This window comes from Ipomoea triloba, chromosome 15 (assembly GCF_003576645.1).
Source record: "Ipomoea triloba cultivar NCNSP0323 chromosome 15, ASM357664v1".
Taxonomy (NCBI): domain Eukaryota; kingdom Viridiplantae; phylum Streptophyta; class Magnoliopsida; order Solanales; family Convolvulaceae; genus Ipomoea; species Ipomoea triloba.
The window spans coordinates 6,129,660-6,151,079 of NC_044930.1; the positions used below are offsets into that span (position 1 = coordinate 6,129,660).

Consider the following 21,420-nt stretch of genomic DNA (forward strand, 5'->3'; position numbering starts at 1 on the left):
GTCAGAATTTATTTTTCTTTTCCTCATATTCTCTTACCTAGTTACACTTATAAAAACTGCTAAAAAAAAAAAAAAAAACTCCATTATTAGGAATGATATAACTATGAATTTTACCTACTTTTTACCACAGGTTTAGTGCTAAACGAGGGAAAAATATAGCCGCCTCGTGTGAGCATCAGCAATGGGGACAAAATGGTCAGTAGGTCTCCAAACTCCGGCCACCCAAGGCCAATATGGTCCATCTCGAAATATTGAATTTACAATAAATTTAAAAAAAAGGATAAATATCAAAACGAAGAAGAAGAGAGAAAGTAGGCAAGTACGCAATTAACCTTTATCCATTACGCTGATACGCTCACCAAATTCAGATCGTTCGAGAGAAATTGCTTAAACAGTTAAACCGTCTTATAATACGTATCCAGAATTCTATGGATCGGATGCTCTAGAATCACCCGCAACAGCTAGGGTTTCTGATTCCGTGCTTTTTCATTTCGGAGTCGTATGCTACGTGTATATCATCATCACACATATGATTGATAGATAGATACAATAATGCATATGGATGCATAGTGGTTATACATAGAGTGACAGTGTGGTTCAAGCTGGGGAGTGGAATCTCCGGAATCAAACTCTGCTGCAATTTCGCCGTTTGGATTAGGTTGATTTTCCGAATGGATATCGATTCTCCTCCATCGCGGACCCCAGAGCCCAATATCCTCAGTCGACTGTGTATCTGTGAGGTACTGCTTGTACTTAATTTTATGTGAAATAATTACAAATTTCGCTCTCGATTGTAGTTTTGGTGAACATCGTGCTTGCAATTGTAGGAAGATTCGTAGATAATTAGTTTTTGGACATATTCAAAGTTTATGTGATTTGTATTCGTCTTTTCCTAATGGTGCATACTGTTTTGTTTTATAAGGAGAAAATTGGTTTTGAGGCAATTGTTACTTGTTAGTTGCTTTATGAACATAGCATTCATTCATTTAACTATTCTAGTTGCATAGTTGTTTGGAGAAGTTTCAATGACTTACGGATTCTCCTGAATTGTTATCAGAGGCTTGAGATACTTGGAGTCCCTAAGGAGAATTTGGAACAACTTCAGCCTGGACTAGTTGATTATGTAAAGAATAATAAGTCTCAAATTGCTGAGATTGTCTCAGCTATCTTGCCTACCGATGATGAGGCAGTGAAGGCTGTTAAAGAAGATGCAGCAGAATCTCCAAAGGCCAGTGGTGGCTCAGGTGTCGAGGATTTATTCCATGAAAGTATGGTTTGGTTACAGTGGCTGATGTTTGATGGTGATCCGTGCACAGCACTGGAGCACCTAGCTAGTTTGAATGTTGGTCAACGTGGTGTTTGTGGGGCTGTTTGGGGAAACAATGATATTGCGTATCGGTGCCGGACATGTGAGCATGATCCTACATGTGCAATATGTGTGCCATGCTTCCAGAATGGTAACCACAAGGACCATGACTATTCTATTATATATACTGGTGGTGGATGCTGTGATTGTGGGGATGTCACTGCATGGAAGCGTGAGGGTTTCTGTTCCAAGCATAGAGGTGCAGAGCAGATACAACCACTTCCAGATGATTATGCAAACTCTTTGGGACCTGTACTTGATTCATTACTTTCTTGCTGGGGAAAAAGGCTGCTGTTTGGAGAAACTATTTCTATGTCAAGTCCTGGAGCTGATAATCATGATGTTGAGCTTAAAAATGCAGCAGAAGAGCTGACATCTGTACTGGTGGAGATGCTCTTGGAATTCTGTAACTCAAGTGAGAGTTTACTTAGTTTTATTTCTGGGAAAGTATTCTCTTCAGCTGGTTTATTAGAAATTCTAGTGAGAGCGGAGAGGTTTATGGGCGATGAGGATGTTGTCAGGAAGCTACATGAGTTGCTTCTGAAACTGTTGGGTGAACCTCGATTTAAGTACAAATTTGCAAAAGAATTTCTGAGCTATTATCCCACTGTAGTCAATGAAGCCATAAAAGAGTGTACTGATACAGTTTATAAAAAATATCCGCTGCTCTCTACATTCTCTGTGCAGATATTTACAGTGCCTACTCTAACCCCGCGTCTTGTTAAAGAAATGGATCTTTTGGCTATGCTGTTAGAATGTTTAGAAGAGATATTTGTTTCTTGTTCTGGAGAAGACGGTCGATTACAGGTATTGCAATGAGCTTTACGTATCCCCATGAGCAAGATCCATTTGCATAGTATCTATTTGTTCAGTAAAGTAATACCATAACTTTTTTTTATTGCTGTTCCTGTTTCATGTATGTCTACACATAATTCTATCATATGCAAGCCTCTTCTGGTAGTTATTCAATGGGTTCTAGCAGGACTGATGTTTAGAACTGTAGTTGATCTATTTCGTCCTGTTAATTTTCCTATACTCCTATGATATCGAATGTTTTATTTGACATTGTTTGGTATATTTATAATCCCATGTCTTGTATAAAGGAATGATATCTAGCTTCCTTCTTGTTGTGTATGAGGAATGAGGTCCAGTCACTTACACTTGGCATATCTAATAAACCTATGGTGGCTATGCAGCTAGAAGGCTGATAAGATATTATTGAATTTCTAGGGAATAGGTATTAGCAACTTTTAACAGAGAGGGAATAGTATAGGTGCGCTTAATTTTTCTTTTGTTGTGTACTCAAATGGTGAAACTTATCTTTAGTTACCTCTATACATGATCAAATAGTGATAAACAACAATAAATGCATATAGTTTTATGCCAAAATTATTCCTCAGTCTCCTTGGCTTTTGAATGATTCCTAAATTGCATTGGAGCCACCTGAACTGGTTTCTATCATTACAGATATTGAATGAGTTTTCCTTGTTACATCATAGCCTAATGCCCAGCAAGGAATTTAACTTTAGTTGAAGGTTGGTGGGAAAAGTTCCAAGTACCATATATCACTGGTTGAAAATTGTAAGGACTAATAGAGGGTCCTGTTCATATCCTCACACTGTTTCATCAGTGTCCATGCCATTTGTGTTATGTTATCAATTTATCTTGAATTCACCTTGTATGTAGACATATGCTTGTATGTGCTTTTATAGATTAAAGTTTGACCTTATCCTTTATTTGCAGGTTGCAAAATGGGAACGTCTGTATGAGACTACTCTTCGTGTGGTTGAAGATATCCGATTTGTTATGAGTCATTCTGTTGTGCCGAGATATGTGACTCGTGATAGGCGAGATATACTAAGAACATGGATGAAACTGTTGTCTTTTGTGCAAGGAATGAACCCCCAGAAGAGAGAAATTGGAATTCATGTGGAAGTAGAAAATGAGAATATGCATTTACCCTTTGTGTTGGGTCATTCAATTGCAAACATTCATTCTCTGTTAGTGGGTGGTGCATTCTCTTCTTGTGATGAGACTGAAGAGGATGATTTGGCCAACTCATGTAAACCAGATTTTGAAGAGCAAGATAGCCAGAGGCATGCAAAAGTTGGACGGTTATCACAGGAAAGCTCTGTTAGTAGTGTGACAAATAGGGGTTCATTTGATCATATGTCTAAGGCTACTGAGAATTCTCTATTTCCACCATCTGTCTTATGGTTAGCTTTTGAGTGTTTGAGGGCTATTGAGAATTGGTTGGGAGTAGATGATACATCAGGACCACTACTTTACCTCCTATCTCGCAATACTAGCCCTAGCTCTGGCAGTAATCTTTTAGCATTGAGGAAAACACTTTCTAAGTTCAGAAGAGGCAGACATGTTTTTAAGTTATATGGTGGACCTCTACCTGTTAACAATAAAGTTACAAGTAAACATCCTTCTCGTAGTACTGTTAACTTAGATTCTGCTCAAAATTTGGACCAAGAAATTACGGGAACCAGTGGTTCTAATGACAGTATACAGGAAGGAGATTATACCCCTGAATTAGAAGCCCTCCGTGTGCTTAGTTTGTCTGATTGGCGTGATATTGCATATACTGTTAGTGTGCAAGATATATCTGTTCACATTCCATTGCATCGACTACTTTCAATTATTTTACAGAGGGCATTAGGTAAATGTTATGGTGAAAGTGTTGCTTCATCATTGCCCATACATCATGACTTTTTTGGCTATGTTCTGGGAGGCTGTCATCCGCATGGATTCTCTGCTTTTGTTATGGAGCATCCTCTTCGGATTAGGGTGTTCTGTGCTCAGGTACATGCTGGAATGTGGCGTAAGAATGGTGATGCTGCCATATTATCCTATGAATGGTATCGCTCAGTTCGATGGTATGTGAGTTCTTTATTTGATACTTAATATGTTTGCATGCATGAAGAATTAGATATAATTTCTTGTGCTCTTTTCACTTGGATTGTTTATATGAGGATTACTTACATAGCCTTATTGCTTACCTTGTTTCTGATTTTACAGGTCTGAACAAGGTTTAGAGCTTGATCTCTTTATGCTTCAGTGCTGTGCTGCCCTGGCTCCCGCTGATCTTTTTGTCAAGAGAGTCTTGGAACGTTTTGAGTTATCAAATTACCTTTTATTAAATTTTGAACAGTCTAGTGAGTACGTAATACATTTCTTCTCTTCTGTTTCTGAATGGTGACTTTTACTCTTAATTATGCTTTTGTTAATTGTTTTTCCTTAGCCTAGTCTAAGTGTCACGTTCACTTTTCCATCACTGAAACTTCTCCAGCAATGTAAACCTAAATATATAACTACTTAGCCTGCATCTAAGATGTGTTTCTGTTGGGAGTTTGGTTTTATATAATCTGGTGCATTGTCTGTAGTGCCATCGTAATATCTGATGTACACTCCTTTCTCTTTGGCAATTATTACATATCTCCAACGAAGTTAGGTCTGTCTCTTAATGTATCCCAGAGTTGTTTCAGCTTCTACTCTATTTTCCCTCTCAACTTAGTTGCTTTTGATATAAAACTAGTTGAGAACGTGTCTGCAGATGGATAGGTCATATGTGTGCCTCAATATATCTGATCATCCAGACTGACTGAAATGGAAGTCATGAAGGAATTTGAAAATTTATTGTACAGGTCCACATATGTGATGTATTTCCTAGGTATCTTGTGTGAATTAGTTTAGAGATGTACCTTCAAGTGTTCAGATTTACATACTTGGTGATACTCTGATGAATCTGTAGTGTATAGGAGAGGCGTGGCAGAGCATCAGTGGATTGTTGAAATGAGAATTTCTGAATAAAGTAGGTTTTTATTCAACATGTTGAAAATGTCTAATTGTCTATGTAACTATTAGAAGTGGTGTCACGGGGTATTTGTGTGTACATTAGACTAACTGACTAAAGATGCTCTTTGAGCATTTACAGTTCAAATTCTTTACTTCAATGAACAATTAAAAAAGAATAGAACTTTCAACTTGAAAATTTTCTTGCAAAAAATAATAATAATAATAATTAATGCTCATGAGCTCATCCCCAGTTTATGTTGGAGTTTGAGCATTTATGCTGAAAATGTGGGGTAAGTTATATATGTATTTAGATTCTTATGGTCTAAAAGAGCTAGCTGGAGGACAATATGTGGATTTCGTGTTGACACACACACATTATACCATTTCTTTAGGTTAATTATTGTTCTTATAGTGGATGTCTTGCTCCTGCTTTGATTCTATATATGCTGTATATTTGAGTCTGTCAAAAACAAATTCCAAATTTCATGTTTTGCCTGAATTCCAAGTTTCATGTTTTGCCTGTTCGTTCACAACTAGGACAATCTAGAAGGCATTAGAAGTTCTATTCTTAACCTATGATATAGTCATTGCATTTGATCAGGCACCATTAGTCTGCGATGTGGTACAGCATTGGAAAACCAGTTCTACTTCTCATCTACTAACTTCTTTTCATTCATTGTTATTGTCGTTGTTGCTACTACTACTACTATTAGTAGGATAATGTTATGAATTTCCTATTGTTTTGATAATAATTTTCAGGTATGAATCAACTTTGGTGCAAGAAATGCTGACCCTTATTATACAAATAGTGAAAGAACGCCGTTTTTGTGGGCTAACTAGCAGTGAATGTTTGCAAAGAGAATTGTTATATCGGTTATCCATTGGAGATGCTACTCGCAGTCAATTGGTAAAGTCTCTTCCTCGTGATCTATCGAAGATTGATAAGCTTCAGGAAGTTTTGGACTCCATAGCTGTGTATTCCAACCCCTCTGGCACGAATCAGGTTTGGTTCACTATTTGAAGTTTCATTTGATTGGTTGAAATGATAACATAGGTGAAAGAATGGATTGGACCAATTTTCTCTGTTGCCTTTTCTGTTGCAGGGCATGTATAAATTGCGGAAGCCGTATTGGAAGGAACTTGATTTGTATCATCCTCGTTGGAATTCAAGGGATTTGCAAGTTGCAGAAGAAAGATATATGCGGTTCTGTAATGTATCTGCTTTAACCACTCAACTACCAAAATGGTCGAAAGTTTATCCACCTCTTGGTGGGATTGCACGAGTAGCAACTTGTAGGACGACTCTCCAAATTATCCGCTCTAGTCTAGTTTATGCTCTTTTTCCAAATAAGGCTAATGCTTCACGTGCCCCTTATGATGTTCTTTTAAATGTGCTGCATTTACTATCACTCGCATTGGACATTTGTTATGTGCAAAAGGGATCTGGTGACCGTTCTTGTTATGAAGGCGATGTGATTCCTCTTTTGGCACATGCTATTGAGGAAGTTTCAATTAGTAAATATGGTGACCAGAGTTTGCTGTCTCTTCTTGTTTTGCTGATGAAGAAATACCAGAAAGAGAATGATTTCATGGAAATTGGAAACTTTAACCTTTCATCTTTGGTTGAAAGTTTGCTGAAGAAGTTTGCTGAGCTTGAACATGGATGCATGACCAAACTCCAAAGCCTTGCACCTGAAATGGCCAATCAACTCTTACAGTCTCTTCCCGGGGGTGATGTTAATGGCTCGGGGTCACTTTCAGATAGTGACAAACGCAAGGCTAAAGCTCGAGAGAGACAAGCTGCAATACTGGTGAGATTTTACGTTATGGAATTAATGACTGAATTTATTTGCTAATGTTGCTAGATGCAAACATGTCTTTTTGCTTTGTGGGAGCAATACTTTCATTCTTGACTTTTGGTAATTGGACAGTTCTGTTTGTGCTATGCTTCTAGTGACCTTCCGTCTGTTTCTCTATCAGAAATCAGATATTCTGCTGTCTGCCTTCCGTAGGTGCTTGTCTCCGAACAAGGCTAGTTTACAGGGCAGTAAAATTAATTGAGCAAATGAGACTTCTTGCTTTTATTAATTGTAATATGTAGGAACCCCAACCTGATATACCTTTATATAAGAAATTTCTCCATTAAAAAGTGAGATTCTTATAGTTGTAAATTTTGACAGGTGAAAGTGAGTGTGAAACTATTGCCATAGCTTGGTATCTTTGGCTCCAATTTTGTCGTTTTGGCAGTTCAATACTTATTGAGAGCTCTGATCTCATTAACTGCTATTCTATTTGGCATACAGGAGAAAATGAGGGCTCAGCAATCAAAGTTTTTGGCAAGCATTGGTTCCACTGAAGATGCTGGAGCTGATGATTCTGAATTTGTAAAAGAAGAATGCGATGCTGATGTTGGACATGCTTCTGAAGAAGATACGTCAATAACTTGTTCTCTTTGCCATAATTCAACTTCTAAGAGTCCCTTATCATACCTAATTCTTCTTCAGGTAGATAACAGTTTGACATTCCTGGTCCCTATCTCATAACTAAATTTGGGTGATCATTTGGATTGTACATAATGCTGATTTTTATTTCAATTCTTTAAACCAGAAATCAAGGCTTCTAAGTCTTGTGGACAAAGGGCCTCCTCTATGGGAACAAACTCGCCGCTCAGGGAAAGAGCCTATGTCCACTGTCACAAAAACAGAAATTGTTTCTTCTCCCAGGAGCAATATCTCAAGCAGTTCAGATGTAGTCTCATCATTTCAGTTAATTCCATTAATTCAAGATGCAGTCAATGATTTTGCTTCAGAAGGGCAACCTAGAGAAGTAGAAAGGTTTATGGAATTTATCAAGTCCCATTTTCCCTCTGTGAAGAACATTCAACTTCCTTGCACACCAAACATTGCAGTGGAGAAAATGGAAACTTCTCTCTTCCAGTCATTTGATGAGTACATGTACTCATTGATTCAGGAAAGAATGCACCACAATATTTCACGTTTAGAAGTTATATGGAGCAAGAGAAAATCTCCCTCTGAACAGGACAGTGTGGCCTGCAAGGGAAATATTAAATCATTTGTGCTTGGAAAATACATTGCTGCTCTTGCTAGAGAAACACCAGATAATCCTTCTGGATCAGGAAATGAATACACGTCAGTGTCGGAGCCTAGGAAGCAGGTTACTGCATATGATGGTTTTGGCCCCTCAGATTGTGATGGGATTTATCTTTCGTCATGTGGGCATGCAGTGCATCAAGGGTGTCTAGATCGCTATTTGCAATCACTTAAAGAAAGGTAAATTTCCTCATCAAGGAATGCATTGGATTGCTATGGAACTCTATGTTTACCATTTTTTCTCCATCTCCTAAAAATATTTTTTTCACTGCTATACAGATATACAAGAAGAATTGTTTTTGAAGGTGGTCATATAGTTGATCTGGATCAGGTACAGACTTCTCTTCAGACTGTTACTTTGTTTAAACTTTAAACTTAATGATGTGAAATTGATTTGACATCCTGTGTGGTATCAGGGAGAGTTCCTCTGTCCTGTTTGTCGTGGGCTTGCAAATTCAGTCCTTCCGAGACTGCCCAGAGATGTAAAAATGACACCATCAGTTGAGTTATCCCGCTTTATATTAGATTCCAATGGCTGTTTAGCTTCATCGAATAGAGTAGCAACTTCACTGCTTGTTAAAGAAGCCCTGTCCCTCCTGCAAAGTGTGGCTGATATTGCTGAGAGTTGTGAGATTCTTAGAGCTCTTCCAATGCAAGAATATGGAAGGTCAAGATCAAATCTTGAATCTGTTTCCAGTGTACTTGGTGGAATGTACTATCCAGGCAGTGATAAGATTTTGAAATCTGATAGGCTAAGCCCTTCATTAATTTTGTATGACACACTTAAGTACTCCCTCATGTCAACAGAAGTTGCTTCTCGATCCAGAAAGACTTCATTGGCATCAAACTGCACCCTTGGTTCGCTGTATAAAGAACTCAAGTCTTCAAATGGTTTAATATTGTCTTTGCTGCTTAGTACTGTAAATAGCACAAGAACAAAGAACTCACTTGATGTCCTTATAAGATTAAGAGGCATCCAGCTTTTAGCAGTATCTATATGCTCAAGCATTTTTATAGGTGAAAACCCAAGCAATAGATGCAGTGGTATGACTCCTGGTGCTGGTTACTCTTAATTTTTTTTCAAATTCATCCTGTTGTTTTATGAGCGATTTGCTAAAATAGTTTTGGCTATATGCTTTGCAGGTAACATGCAAGAAATCTTGAAACTTACTGATATAGAAGTTCAGTACCCTGATGTGCAGTTTTGGAACCGAGCTTCTGATCCTATTCTTGCCCATGATGCTTTTTCATCGCTAATGTGGATAATTTATTGTCTTCCTTGTCCTTTTCTTTCATGCGAGGAGACCTTTTTGTCTCTTGTTCATCTCTTTTATGCCATAACCATAATTCAGGTTTGAAATTTTCATTCATCTGAACTCTGATAACTAAGTCTAGATTTGAACCTTATATCAGTGTTAATATTTTCTTTTGGTTGCAGGGGATAGCAACATACTGCAAAAAGCAACAATGCAATTTGAGTGAATTAGACCATAATGATGGTCTGGTTATAGATGTCTACAAAGTTATGGGAGACTTTAGAGCTACTGGTGATTGTTTTGATTCTAACCATATCAAAACTTCTTGTGATATCACGGAGGCAATTCATAGCCTGAGCTTTCCTTATTTGCGACGATGTGCACTACTGTGGAAATTAATTCATTCTTCAACCTTGGTTCCATTTAGTGAAGGGTCTTGCATGTCAGATGGATTATCAAAATCAACAGATGAGATGATGCAAAGTGCTGAGGATTCTACAGAGGATCTCTTAGAAATAGGAAAACTGGAGAAAATATTTAAAATTCCCCGACTTGATATTGTTCTTAATGATGAATTTTTACGGTTTGTAGTTCCGAGATGGTTCCGGTGTCTTTCCGAGTTTCAAGATTGTAATAAACAGTGTGTTCTGTATTCCACCCCTGCTGTCCCATTCAGATTAATGGTTTTGCCTCATCTTTATCAGGATTTGTTGCAAAGGTTAGTTTCTTTAAATTTCATAAATTATTTATCCATTTTCTTTCAAAGATCCAACTGGTTTTGTCGGTTTTTTTTAAAGGTATATTAAGCAGCATTGCCCTGACTGTGGGAGTGTTCCTGAGGAACCTGCATTATGCCTGCTTTGTGGTAGACTGTGCTCGCCATCCTGGAGAACATGCTGCAGGTTTGGACACATCTTCTGCATGTTACTTTTAATTTCTATGCTCTTGAAGGATCATTGATGCAGTTTGTTTTAATCTCAAGGCAAAACAGTTGCCAAGTTCATGCACTGGCCTGTGGTGCTGGTACTGGGGTGTTCTTGTTAATTCGAGTAAGTTTTAGGACTTTCCTTTTCACACAGATCTCTATTTGTTGCATATTTTCATCTTTGCTTTTAACATTACCAAAAAAAGAAAAACAAACAAACAAAGAGGAAATCACCATTTTGGTCCCTCAATTGTTTCCCAACTGTCAATGTAGTTCCTAGTTTTCAATTTAAACTAATTTTATCCTCGAATTGTTTAAAATTTCGTCAAGTAAACCCTTCAAGGATCAAATTGACGAAATTTTAAACAATTCAAGGATCAAATTAGTTGAAATTGAAAACTAGGGACTACATTGACAATTGGGAAACAATTGAGGGACCAAAATGGTGATTTCCCAACAAACAAACAAACAAACAACAATGAGGTCACTTCTTGTTGTCATTGTAGAAAACCACAATCTTGCTTCAAAGGTCTGCTCGTCAAGCACTGTGGCATTCCCCTTACTTGGATGCATTTGGTGAAGAGGTAATCTGGTTATTTTATCAATAGCTAATTAGCTATCCCTGATAGTGCATCTTGATTTTACGTTTTAACTTGAAGTTACATTCTCAATCAATGCTGATCTCACTTTTTTTTTCTTTTCCAACAATTTGTAGGACATTGAGATGCATAGAGGGAAGCCATTGTATCTGAATGAGGAACGCTATGCAGCTCTAACGCATATGGTATTTAGAAGCACTATATTACCCTTGCTGCTTTTGACAGTTTTTATTTGCATGCAGTTTGGTGGTATAATTATTTGTAATTGAGATGGATTTTACTTGAAAGAAAAAATTGTAATAAAGACTGAAAAGGTTGAACAAACAGAGAAAATGCCCAAGATCTTGAGAATTGCTAGGATATATCTTTTTCAAGAAAAATATAAAATTTGACATAGTATTTCCAGGAATATGTTAAATATTTGGTTTTTGTTTCTCAGTACATATGATGAATGATGAGCTCATTTTTTTAATCTTTCTTCTTCCCCTGAATTAGTTTAACTAGTTCACTTAAAAATATTACAATGAATGGAACTTTTTTTCCCGTATTTGTAGAGTTTTATGCCCATCAAATCTTAAGAAATGCATCCACAAGCTTCGCTATAACTGTTACTTAAAAGTAATTCTCTTCTTGCTGCATGCTAACATTGTATCATTTTGTTATTCTAGGTGGCTTCTCATGGCCTTGATCGAAGTTCCAAGGTGCTCCGTCAAACATCTGTTGGTGCCTTTTTCATGCTTTAGCTTCAATCATTGTCATAGCAATGTTCTAATAGAGGTATGCTGCTGAAGTTGGATTATGCAGTCAATTCATCTCACTTTTTTTCTTTCTTTAACAATTGATATTTATCTTAATTTGATTTTATGGTACAAGCAGGTAAAAGAATTCTAAAAGTTGTGTCAGATGCTATGGGGCTGCTGTCCATATTTCCAAGTTTTGGTTCAAATGCAAGAGGATCCACAAGTGAGTGTTGTCCATTATGGTCACATGTACAGCATATTTAGGTTGGTGGAATTTTTCAATTTAGTTAATAGAGAACTGTTACCTTTGAGTAGTTTTGCCATTTTGGTTAGGGTAAACACTTTTTTGTGCTAAGCAATGAAATCTGACATTTGAAGCTTTGAATTTGGCTTACCAAACTACCATATGAATAGGAATGGCAAAAGCTTAACCCCGACTTTGCTCCCCTTCAAGGGGTGGGGAACACAGCCCTGACTAGGTTTATCAGTTTATGCTTATTGGCCCCCACCATGAATGAACTACATAAATTTTGAAACAGATAAAACAAGACACAGAATAGTGTTAATAATACACTAACAAATATATAATTAAGAAATTAGAGGTTAAAGGGCCCAAAAAGGGGAGAGATCTACACTTGTTTCCATTGATATGCAACCATTGCCGAATACCTTAACCAGCAAAATGTTAGTACTGATGTTGCCCTTCTGATTCTTCTTTTGGCCACAGACATGACATCTACGTTGCAACTTTGGGAGACTTCTTTATGGTCTGTGTGTGTGTATGTGTGTGTGTCAGGGTGGGGTGCGGTGAAGAGGGTACTCCCCCATATAATTGTTGGGGAAGGGAATCGATTTCCCCAACAGATTTGGGCTAAATTGCCACCCCTACATATAAGGAGTTGTGCATAGAGGAAGTTTAAGTATTTTTATACTTGAAGGTGTATATGTGCATCGCTTTCTTCTTTAAGTAACACATTTTTGTGTGGCAGATATCTATGTGGGAGATAAGTCTGGTTTCCTTTTGCCAGGGCGCAGTGGCAGCTGGTTTGCGAGGCTGCAAACATACTGCCGCATATTCTGCTGTATAGTTGTGCATATGCAAAAAAAATTAGTCTGTCAATTTGTAATCTATTCACCTTCTCATCTCTAAGTGAGCTATATATTAACTTTACTTTGCTTGGGCTCTTTACTCTTTACTCAACCGGTTTCTTAGCTTTCTAAAATATTGCATTGGTTCCTTATAGTGACAATTGTAGTCCAATCAATAAAAGTCATAAATTTATAATGCCTAGGGCTGAATTAGCTCTGGTTTTTGTTTTGTTTTTTAAAAATTTTAAATAGGATCTGTCTCTCCCAAACGTGGCAGGGTTATGTCTAAACTCGGATTCTGGGAAAATCCATGCTTCTATTCCTTTTCCTTTCATTGCTCTCATTCTAAACTCGGATTTAAATTAATATAGCTTATGTCTTTCTTTCAAAAAATAATAAATTAAATAGGTTCTTTTGAGGTAGACAACATTGGCGATGAGTTATTTTATTTTAAAAATCTTCTCACTATGTATATAGTTGGATTAAATTTAAAATGTTTATATCCATTGATGTCTATATCCATTGGTAAGGTTGATGAATCGAGTTTCAATATAATTTGTTTACTATTATTTGCATCATTACCAACTTTCATAATCATTTGATTGGTTTGAAATTTATTTACTATTATTTGCATCATTACCAACTTTCATATCATTTCATTTCTATTCAATTGATAATCATTTTTTTTAGTTACAATTACCGTACAATTTCATCTAATATTATTCCAAATGAATGAAAGTTATAGTTGTAGCCATGAAATTTATTTTTATTACATTATAATAATGAATTTTATTATGAAGTAGTTGAAAAAATGGATATGAAGTAGTTGAAAGAATGGAACATGTTGTTATCTCATGTGGATTCTTTATTGAACAAAACTATATTAGAACTATCAAATTTGCTTTAATTAACCAAGATTTCAATAAACTAAATTAGAACCATAAATTTTGCTTTCTCTAACCAAGATTAGGAAAGAGAAGTGATGTACAAGCAAGTCCTAATCCATTTTACACGCAAGACAATCATATGAGTATATAACTCAAGTCAAATAATTAGTTGTAGAATTGCAACAACAAAATGACATCCAGTGTAGGAAACTCTCTGTAATGTCGTAGGTGTCTAAAGGGTATAATATGAGCTGATCTACCTCATTAGGGTTGTCTCACTGCAGACTGTAATTTTTGCAGGTCTTTGCCGGTCTACCCACGAACCCACAAGTTAAAATTATTCAACTCTAAGTCCCTAACCTGTTTTATATGCGGGCTTCGGACTTCACGGGTCAACTTCAATTTTTTTGTTTTGAAAGTATTATAGTATTATTCTATATTATAATAATTTAATCTAATATATACACACACACACACACACAATATTTTGTTAATTTGATAGTTAAAAATTAAAAGATCTTTTTTTACTATAATCGAACATTAAAAAAAGAGTTCTATTACATGGATTCTCAAATCTTACTCCCTTATGTGACGGGCACTGATAAGCTATTTTTTCATGTGAGTTTCAATACAAGTGTCTACATCAGGAGTAAAAGTTGCTAGTAGAATCCAAGTAATATTTTCCTACACTGGGTACTCAAAAATGGAGAGGAGCACTAAAAGTTGCTAGTAAAAGTTTCAATACAAGTGTCTACATATAATATTTTCCTTTAAAAAAAGATGGGTACTCAAAAATGGAGAGGAGCACACATTGTTACTAGTTCATAAGGGTGAGACACCACACGAATTAGAATTTAGAAGCATTGTATCTTGATGAAGAAGCAAGGAAACACACGAGAACATGACAAATTAAAAATTTGTATTAAATTAATAATTACTTGACATTAATATTTTAACTTTCTTTAAATATTTGATTACCATGTGATTTTTTTAAATGAGAATACTTATCATAATATAGTCCACGTTTCAACAATTAATAAGTAATATGGTCTGACATTTTTATCAAGAACACTTTTTTTGTTGGTCTAAAATGAATCTTGAATATGTTTTCAAAAAGAATACACTACAAGAGTCAAGGGTGCACTCCAACTTGTTCATGCGCTATGTATGTTTTCCAATAACACCTTAGTAGACTGAGATTTGACAATAGAGTGAAATTATTATATGAACAGTAGAGTGAAATTTGACAATGACTGCTCTATATAAATCATTGAACTTTCCTTTAGAAAGGCATTATTACCAATTATTAGTCATGAAAAATAATGGGTAAGGACTAAGGAGAATTTCCTAGTGCAGGTAAAAATAACTCACTATGGTAAAAAATGAAAAAAAAAAATAAAAAAAAATCATTTAGCTAACTGCTAACATCTGGGCAGTGAAGTGTTCTGAGTAGTTGAGAAAGCTTCATCCATTGCATCCCAACACAGAATCCATCTCGCATTCTAAACAAAAAAGATGACAGTAAATATTTCAGTCTAAGAGAATTCACTACATCCAGTTTATGCAATAATGCCATTATATCCTTATTTCAGAAGAATCAAATTGACACATGATTAAAACGTGGCAACAAACTGCTGCTTGAGACAGCACAACATAGTACGAAACAAACTCCATTTGCTGTTAGGATATTACCTGTAGATGGGTGGGAAATGTGGGATTCAATGCACGGGGCCACAGCGTCATGTAGGGTTTATTAAAATGTAACGATGTTAAATCGCAAGGTTGTTTACCATGCTTGGACTTATGGCCTAACAGTCAACAGATATGAGCAGTTGGACGCTACACCTAACCCAATCTTATTCTTTCATGATAAGAAACAAGTGAAGACTAGTAGTAAAGCTTAAGTGAAAAATGAACTTACACTAATCTAGGTGATGGCCATCTTTGATTTATGAGGCGAATCCTTGGTCGCCTGAGAAATCTGTTTTACAGTTGAAGTAGTATCATCAGACTGCTCTTTCTCGAATGCAAACTCAAGCTGCTTCTCCACAGACTTCAAGACAGAAGTACGTTTTGATTTTAACCGATATGGAGGAGATGCATTATAAACTTGGGTGCTGCTCAGTCCACTGTTATTATATGAAGAATTCCGAGACGGACTTCCATCTTGCAGACCAGAGTTTTCTGACATGTCAATCCGTTGCTCCTCAGAAGATGTACGAGGTTTCTTACCATCTACAACCTTTGATGGTGTGATTAACCGAACATCAGTTTTTCTCTTCCTTAATATAGAGGGTGTATTTGGGAAGCTTTGGGCAGCAATTTTTAGTATAGACTCGGGGGTTTGTCCATACAAATTGCTCCCTTTAAGGCTGGGTGGTGTTAGAAAAGTAGCAGGTAGCAAACTAGGACTTTGCTGAGATTCATGATGTGCCCAGGGGAGATTTTGATGATCTCTCTCCAGCTGAACATAACTATGTAGTTGTGGGGAATCATAGTATACAGTAATGTATGTAGGGATACCAGAAAATGCCAACTTATGTTGCCCGTTTTCATCACTAACTCTGCAGCTCTCGAACTTTAGATCTGTACTAGAAATAGCATGAATTGTATCAATCCGTTGCGGACACACTGATGACTGCACCTCATATTGAACACTTTCAGAATTAGCAGGCTTATTCTGCTGAACACTGGTTGAAGCACCCATGTTCATAACCGTGACGGGTGTCCTGGGTTCTTCGTGAACCTTACCGTCTACTTGGAATATACATACATCTGTTGTTGCTGGTGACTCCAGGCCAGTTGAATCAGATTGTTTCTTTGAGCACTGAAGCCGCTTATTCTTTGTAACTGTTCTACTGATATCTTTACAACCATTTTGGTGGCCATTCTTAGCAGCAGGTGGTAGGTTTCCTGTAGCCAAATAGAAATCCAATTTTTTCTTCAAAGAACTGTTCCAGTGATTCTTTATTGCATTATCAGTCCTGTGCAGAAAGAAGTCATCAATATCGGCAGCGAGAGAGAAAGCAGACTGAAATAAACTATAGAGTAGAAATTTTCATGTATTTTCCATGACTTGTAACTAAACAAATTGATTAGGACTTGTTATCCAGGTTAAAGCTCAAATTGCCAAATCCCAACCATTTAGTACTACCACCAGTATACTTTCATCAGAACTCCATAATAGTCCAACCTCTAATCATATGAAAATACTCCGTAACACCAAAGGGATCAAGAATAAAATTAAATTCATCAAAATATCATGTTCATTGGAAATCTGCAAACATGGAATAAGAATAGTGATCTCAGAGTGCTGATAAAGACACGGCCTAGACAAAAGCCATAAAATTGACAATGCCTTTGCCCACACCCAAAAAAAAAAAGGGTGGAAACAGACGAGAAATGGAATGTGATCCTAGTGAGCATGCAGAAGAACATAGTAAATAATTGATCAGAACTTATGAACACCAACCTATACTTGAATGCTTATTTGGTATGAATCATCTAGTTTAGTGAAAAACCAATAAAAACCCCCATCAGCATTCAACATAGCTGTTTTTAGCTATAGTTTGGATCAAAGGGTCAAGATGGCTTTAGACAGTGACATTAAAATTGCCATCATACAAGAAAGAAATGCATGGACTGAATACCTTCCAGGTAGGACCTTTGCTATTTTAGCCCATTTATTCCCATGGACATGATGAGCATTAATGAGTGCTAGCTCCTCCTCTAATGTCCAAGCATCCTTCTTTATATTAGGATTCAAATGATTGTGCCACCTAAAAAAAGTTTAAGCATAAACCATGCATCAAGCTAATGCACATAGAAGAAAAATCTTGGAAGGTTATTAAAAAAAAAAAAAAAAAAGGGGAGGAGCTTTGAAGTAGTAAGCTTAAAAGATACGCAAATACGCAATACATAAGACAATACCAGAGTACAAAAATTAGAATTTAAATCCATTACATCTATGTAATGAAAGCTAACGCTTAAAGACAAAACACGTGCTTCCACAAAGACACCCACACGACAAATACAAATTAAATCATGATTGTGTAACAGTTGAGTTGTGTTTAAATAAGCAAGTTGTTTCAAACACACAGCAGTTGCGAAAAGACACCTGTACAAAAATACAAAACCAAAATGTGGTTATGCAACAACTGAATTATATTTAAATAGATTCAAACAAATAGCAGCTTCGTAGGACGAAATTACTACAATCATAACAAAGATACTTTAGACTTCAAAATGAAAAACTAATAATGATTCATGCCTTAAATGGAAACTAACTAAACAAAAGAGAAAAAACTAAAAAACAGAACATTCAAAGTGCAGAAAGATACAAAATTCAAGATAATTCTCTTGAATAGGAGATATATGCCATTAATGACATTACCTCTCTCGGCATTGTTTTCCTATTCGACCAGGTAATGACTTTGCAATGATAGACCATTTTGTAGGCCCATACTCCCCTACAAGTTCAATGATTCTATCATCCTCCTGTAAGAATAACAGCCAAAATTTTGTAGTTACAGATTTGAGAAAACCTCAAATTCTTTAAACTCCATTAATGAGGCTGATACCAATGCAAAAATGAAGCAAAAACTAGTAATTGACCTCCTGAGTCCAGGGACCTTTTACAAGATCTGGATTTAGAACCTTTTGCCACCGATGCAGGCATTGTACTTCTGATCTACTGGGAAAGAATTCAGCTGAAAGAGATCAAGTATCAAATCACATTCTTATTACATATTAAAGCATAAAACAAAAATGTATACCACAGGCATATATAAGAGAAAATGCAGGCAGCAGATGCAAATTTCCAATAGTTTTAATTACCTATTTTCTTCCAACACTTCCCATTGTATGCTGCAACAGCCTTCTTTAACATATCATCCTGTAACAAATCATCATGATGTACTTTAAAAAAATGTAGAACATAATAAAAACAATGCTCTAAATGCATAATTAATGAGAATAAAAGGCTTGAGGTGGAGTAAATATTCCTCCAAAAAAATTCCAAAGGTAGTTCATTTTTCAGATCATTATATGTTCATTGAAAGAAACATGCTTACCTCCTCAGGAGTCCAGCCACCCTTTGCTCGTCTTATAGGACCACTTGCTCTCCTAAAAATTTGAATTTCATGTAGCAATAGTTAATCATTAAGTTATAACCAAAAGAATAAGTGTCCTTTCTCTATCCATATAAAAAATACTTAAAGATCAAATTATTTGACTACACAACCCAAGGACATTAATGATACATGCACAAGCATTTCAAATGATAATGAATCTGAATTGTGAATTCATATAGCTGAATAAATCTATAGAGGGAAGAATGGGGCAGCTGAAGCTTAGTGGGACAAGGATAGCATTGATCAAGACATATAGCCTAAAATACCATATTGTACTCATTATAAGCTTTAGGTGTTGATAATACTGTTTTATTATTGGGTTGCTCTTTTATATCAGAGCTCCCCAGATATTCATTCTCAAATTTAGATTCATTTCTGGGAATCATCTAAGTTTAGGTGTTGAATAAAAATATATATATCACAATTCACAAGCATGCAACATTGTATGCGCCCCAATATAGTTCAGAGCCTGTGGCAAAGTGCCAAAGAAAACATTGTATCACAACAACGAGAAGGCTTCTACTATTCTAAGAATAAAGAGAAGAGGTCGGTACTGATTCGAAGGTGACGACGTCATGGGGCTAGAGATCTCTGGTGACTTGAAGTTAGTACTCCCACTATTCTCAGAAACTGAAGAACTTGAAGCAGGTGTTGATTGCTTATTCTCCACCCAGCAATCCTCTGTTCTAGCTTGATCCATCTTAGGCTCACACCTCAACTTTCAAAACTCAATGCTGAATGAGAAACAATCACCAGTATGAAAAACACAATTCAATAAAAACATGAACTCTTAAACAAATTCCAATTGAACAATAACTAACTGAATCCACCCCTAAAGCTCTAAAACCCTAACAATAACTAACTTAAACAAACTCCAGCACGTAATCAAGATATCAAGCTAAATCCAGATCTCAAAACCTGATCTTCAGATCAAAAATGAATTAACCAAACAAAACCAAACCAATAAAACAATCCCTAGCCTTACCTACCAATAAATGCAACAAAAAAACCCCTATCCCGACTAATCAATTGAGGATAGTTTAAATATCCACAGTTTAACCAACCAAAAATCAGTAAAATTCACTCCCTGGAAATCAAACAGAGCTCTTTCAACGCAGTTTCAATAATTCAACGGTAAACTAACCTCAAACGGGAAGGAAAAAATGGCGGGAATTCAGTTCGAGCTCATCGAACCGAAATCCTTGGACCACATCAAACCTCTGAGTCTTCTCCGTAAAAATCGAAAAGGAAAACAATTGAGCTTTCGCTTCGAAGGAAAAACCTCGCCCGTTGAATGAGAATATAAGAGTAAATCTAAATATATATTTATGCGTTAAAAAAGGTTTTGTATATAACGGATAGCTAAGGGTCACCGACGGTGCCGTCTGTTGTGCCGTTAAGTGTTCGGGTCTGATGATGGGGAGAGCGACTACTAGGAGGTTCCGTAACGACGCCGTTAACAGTTTCACCCAAAAAAACAAAAAGAAATCAAATATGGTTAAATTGTCGGTCAAGTGCATGGTGTGTAATGCTTCCCGGGCAATTTTAGCCGTTGATTAAAATCAACCATTCGTGTTTGATACGTTTCTGAACTCTAACTCTCTCTTATATTTTTATTAATTAAAAAATAATAATAATATTTTATTACAAATCCAAATTCTAATTTAAAAAATCTCTCCAATAATCCTATGGTCTAGTGGTACAAAATGATTTTTTCAAATTGCTCAATACTACATTGTAGCATAGTTAGTTGTACTTAAAAGTTAAAACATAAAACATATTAAAAAAAAAACTCTCAGTATTTATTGTTCGAACCATACGTTTCTAATTTCCGAAGTTGGGATTTAAGATTTAACTGCTGAAATGCTGAGATTTGTGCAGTGATTTAAGCGTGGTTTGGAAATACGAAATACGATTTCTGAAAAAAAAATTAAAAAAAAATAGTATTTAAAAAAATATTTTTTTATAGCGTTTAATTAAAAGTCATAAAATAATTTTTTATTTAGTTAAAAAAATTAAAAATTTATATTTTAGTTCTTTAGTTTATTTTTTTTTAAATACAAACATTAATCTATTACAAAGTAATTTTTTATAAAATATTAATTATTTTAAATTTTTAATGATAATAATTATTATTATCTACAATTATAAATTAAAATCTATAATATTTATCAAGATTAATAATAATAAAAAGATGTAAATAAATACTTTTAAAATTGTAACTTATTATAATAAGGATAAATACATAAATCAACAAATATAATAATTATGAACAAATGAGGCGTTTGATACTTTTCCATCAATTAAATTTATTGGAATAATGGAATATATTCCACGGGATGTATTTGATGGGGATAATAACTTTGCAAGAAAAAGTAATTAACATGTTTGGTTTCACCTCAAAAACATACAAATTAAATTAACTATAAAATTAATTAAGATGTTTGGTTTTGTTTAAGTTTTCTTATTTAAATCTCCAATATATCATTACTATATACAAACATTAAAAAGA

General features: G+C 35.6%; 2 protein-coding genes across 5 annotated transcripts; one reads left to right on the plus strand and one right to left on the minus strand.

Moving 5' to 3' along the window:
• Window positions 1-309: 309 nt before the first annotated feature.
• LOC116006531 (E3 ubiquitin-protein ligase PRT6) lies at window positions 310-13,092 on the plus strand. 3 transcript variants are annotated; one of them, XR_004095147.1, is made up of 19 exons: window positions 310-740; window positions 1,058-2,173; window positions 3,110-4,251; window positions 4,394-4,534; window positions 5,930-6,173; window positions 6,274-6,981; window positions 7,474-7,674; window positions 7,778-8,460; window positions 8,560-8,611; window positions 8,697-9,324; window positions 9,424-9,632; window positions 9,719-10,254; window positions 10,334-10,438; window positions 10,519-10,585; window positions 10,968-11,045; window positions 11,177-11,245; window positions 11,729-11,837; window positions 11,937-12,064; window positions 12,790-13,092. XR_004095147.1 is itself a non-coding variant. In XM_031246945.1 (17 exons), the coding sequence occupies exons 1-17, from the start codon at window positions 672-674 to the stop codon at window positions 11,801-11,803; spliced, it is 6,123 nt and encodes a 2,040-aa protein (XP_031102805.1). In that variant the 5' UTR covers window positions 310-671; the 3' UTR covers window positions 11,804-11,840. The 3 variants fall into 3 exon arrangements, 1 of the variants encoding a protein (XP_031102805.1); XR_004095148.1 differs by having other exon boundaries at window positions 11,937-12,023; XM_031246945.1 differs by lacking the exons at window positions 11,937-12,064; window positions 12,790-13,092 and having other exon boundaries at window positions 11,729-11,840.
• A 1,926-nt stretch (window positions 13,093-15,018) lies between these two features.
• On the minus strand, window positions 15,019-20,489 carry LOC116006068 (transcription factor MYB3R-3). Of its 2 annotated transcripts, none has more exons than XM_031246330.1 (9): window positions 20,053-20,486; window positions 19,463-19,642; window positions 18,849-18,900; window positions 18,613-18,670; window positions 18,391-18,485; window positions 18,170-18,273; window positions 17,427-17,555; window positions 15,698-16,760; window positions 15,019-15,278 (listed from the first exon to the last, which is right to left on the minus strand). In XM_031246330.1, exons 2-8 carry the CDS (start codon window positions 19,606-19,608, stop codon window positions 15,704-15,706), a joined length of 1,641 nt encoding a protein of 546 aa, XP_031102190.1. In that variant the 5' UTR covers window positions 19,609-19,642; window positions 20,053-20,486; the 3' UTR covers window positions 15,019-15,278; window positions 15,698-15,703. The 2 variants fall into 2 exon arrangements, with proteins under 2 accessions (XP_031102190.1, XP_031102191.1); XM_031246331.1 differs by lacking the exon at window positions 15,019-15,278 and adding an exon at window positions 15,289-15,584 and having other exon boundaries at window positions 20,053-20,489.
• Window positions 20,490-21,420: the final 931 nt, after the last annotated feature.

Excerpts from the sequence above, each read along its gene's own strand:
- LOC116006531 (XM_031246945.1), top strand. The coding sequence starts at position 672 with ATGGATATCGATTCTCCTCCATCGCGGACCCCAGAGCCCAATATCCTC. Across the intron at positions 6,982-7,473 it reads AGAGACAAGCTGCAATACTG|GAGAAAATGAGGGCTCAGCA; the intron begins GTGAGATTTTAC and ends TTTGGCATACAG. Across the intron at positions 10,586-10,967 it reads GGGTGTTCTTGTTAATTCGA|AAAACCACAATCTTGCTTCA; the intron begins GTAAGTTTTAGG and ends TTGTCATTGTAG.
- LOC116006068 (XM_031246330.1), bottom strand. The coding sequence starts at position 19,608 with ATGGATCAAGCTAGAACAGAGGATTGCTGGGTGGAGAATAAGCAATCA. Across the intron at positions 18,901-19,462 it reads ACGTCGTCACCTTCGAATCA|GAGAGCAAGTGGTCCTATAA; the intron begins GTACCGACCTCT and ends TCAAATTTTTAG. Across the intron at positions 18,486-18,612 it reads GAAGTGTTGGAAGAAAATAG|CTGAATTCTTTCCCAGTAGA; the intron begins GTAATTAAAACT and ends GATCTCTTTCAG.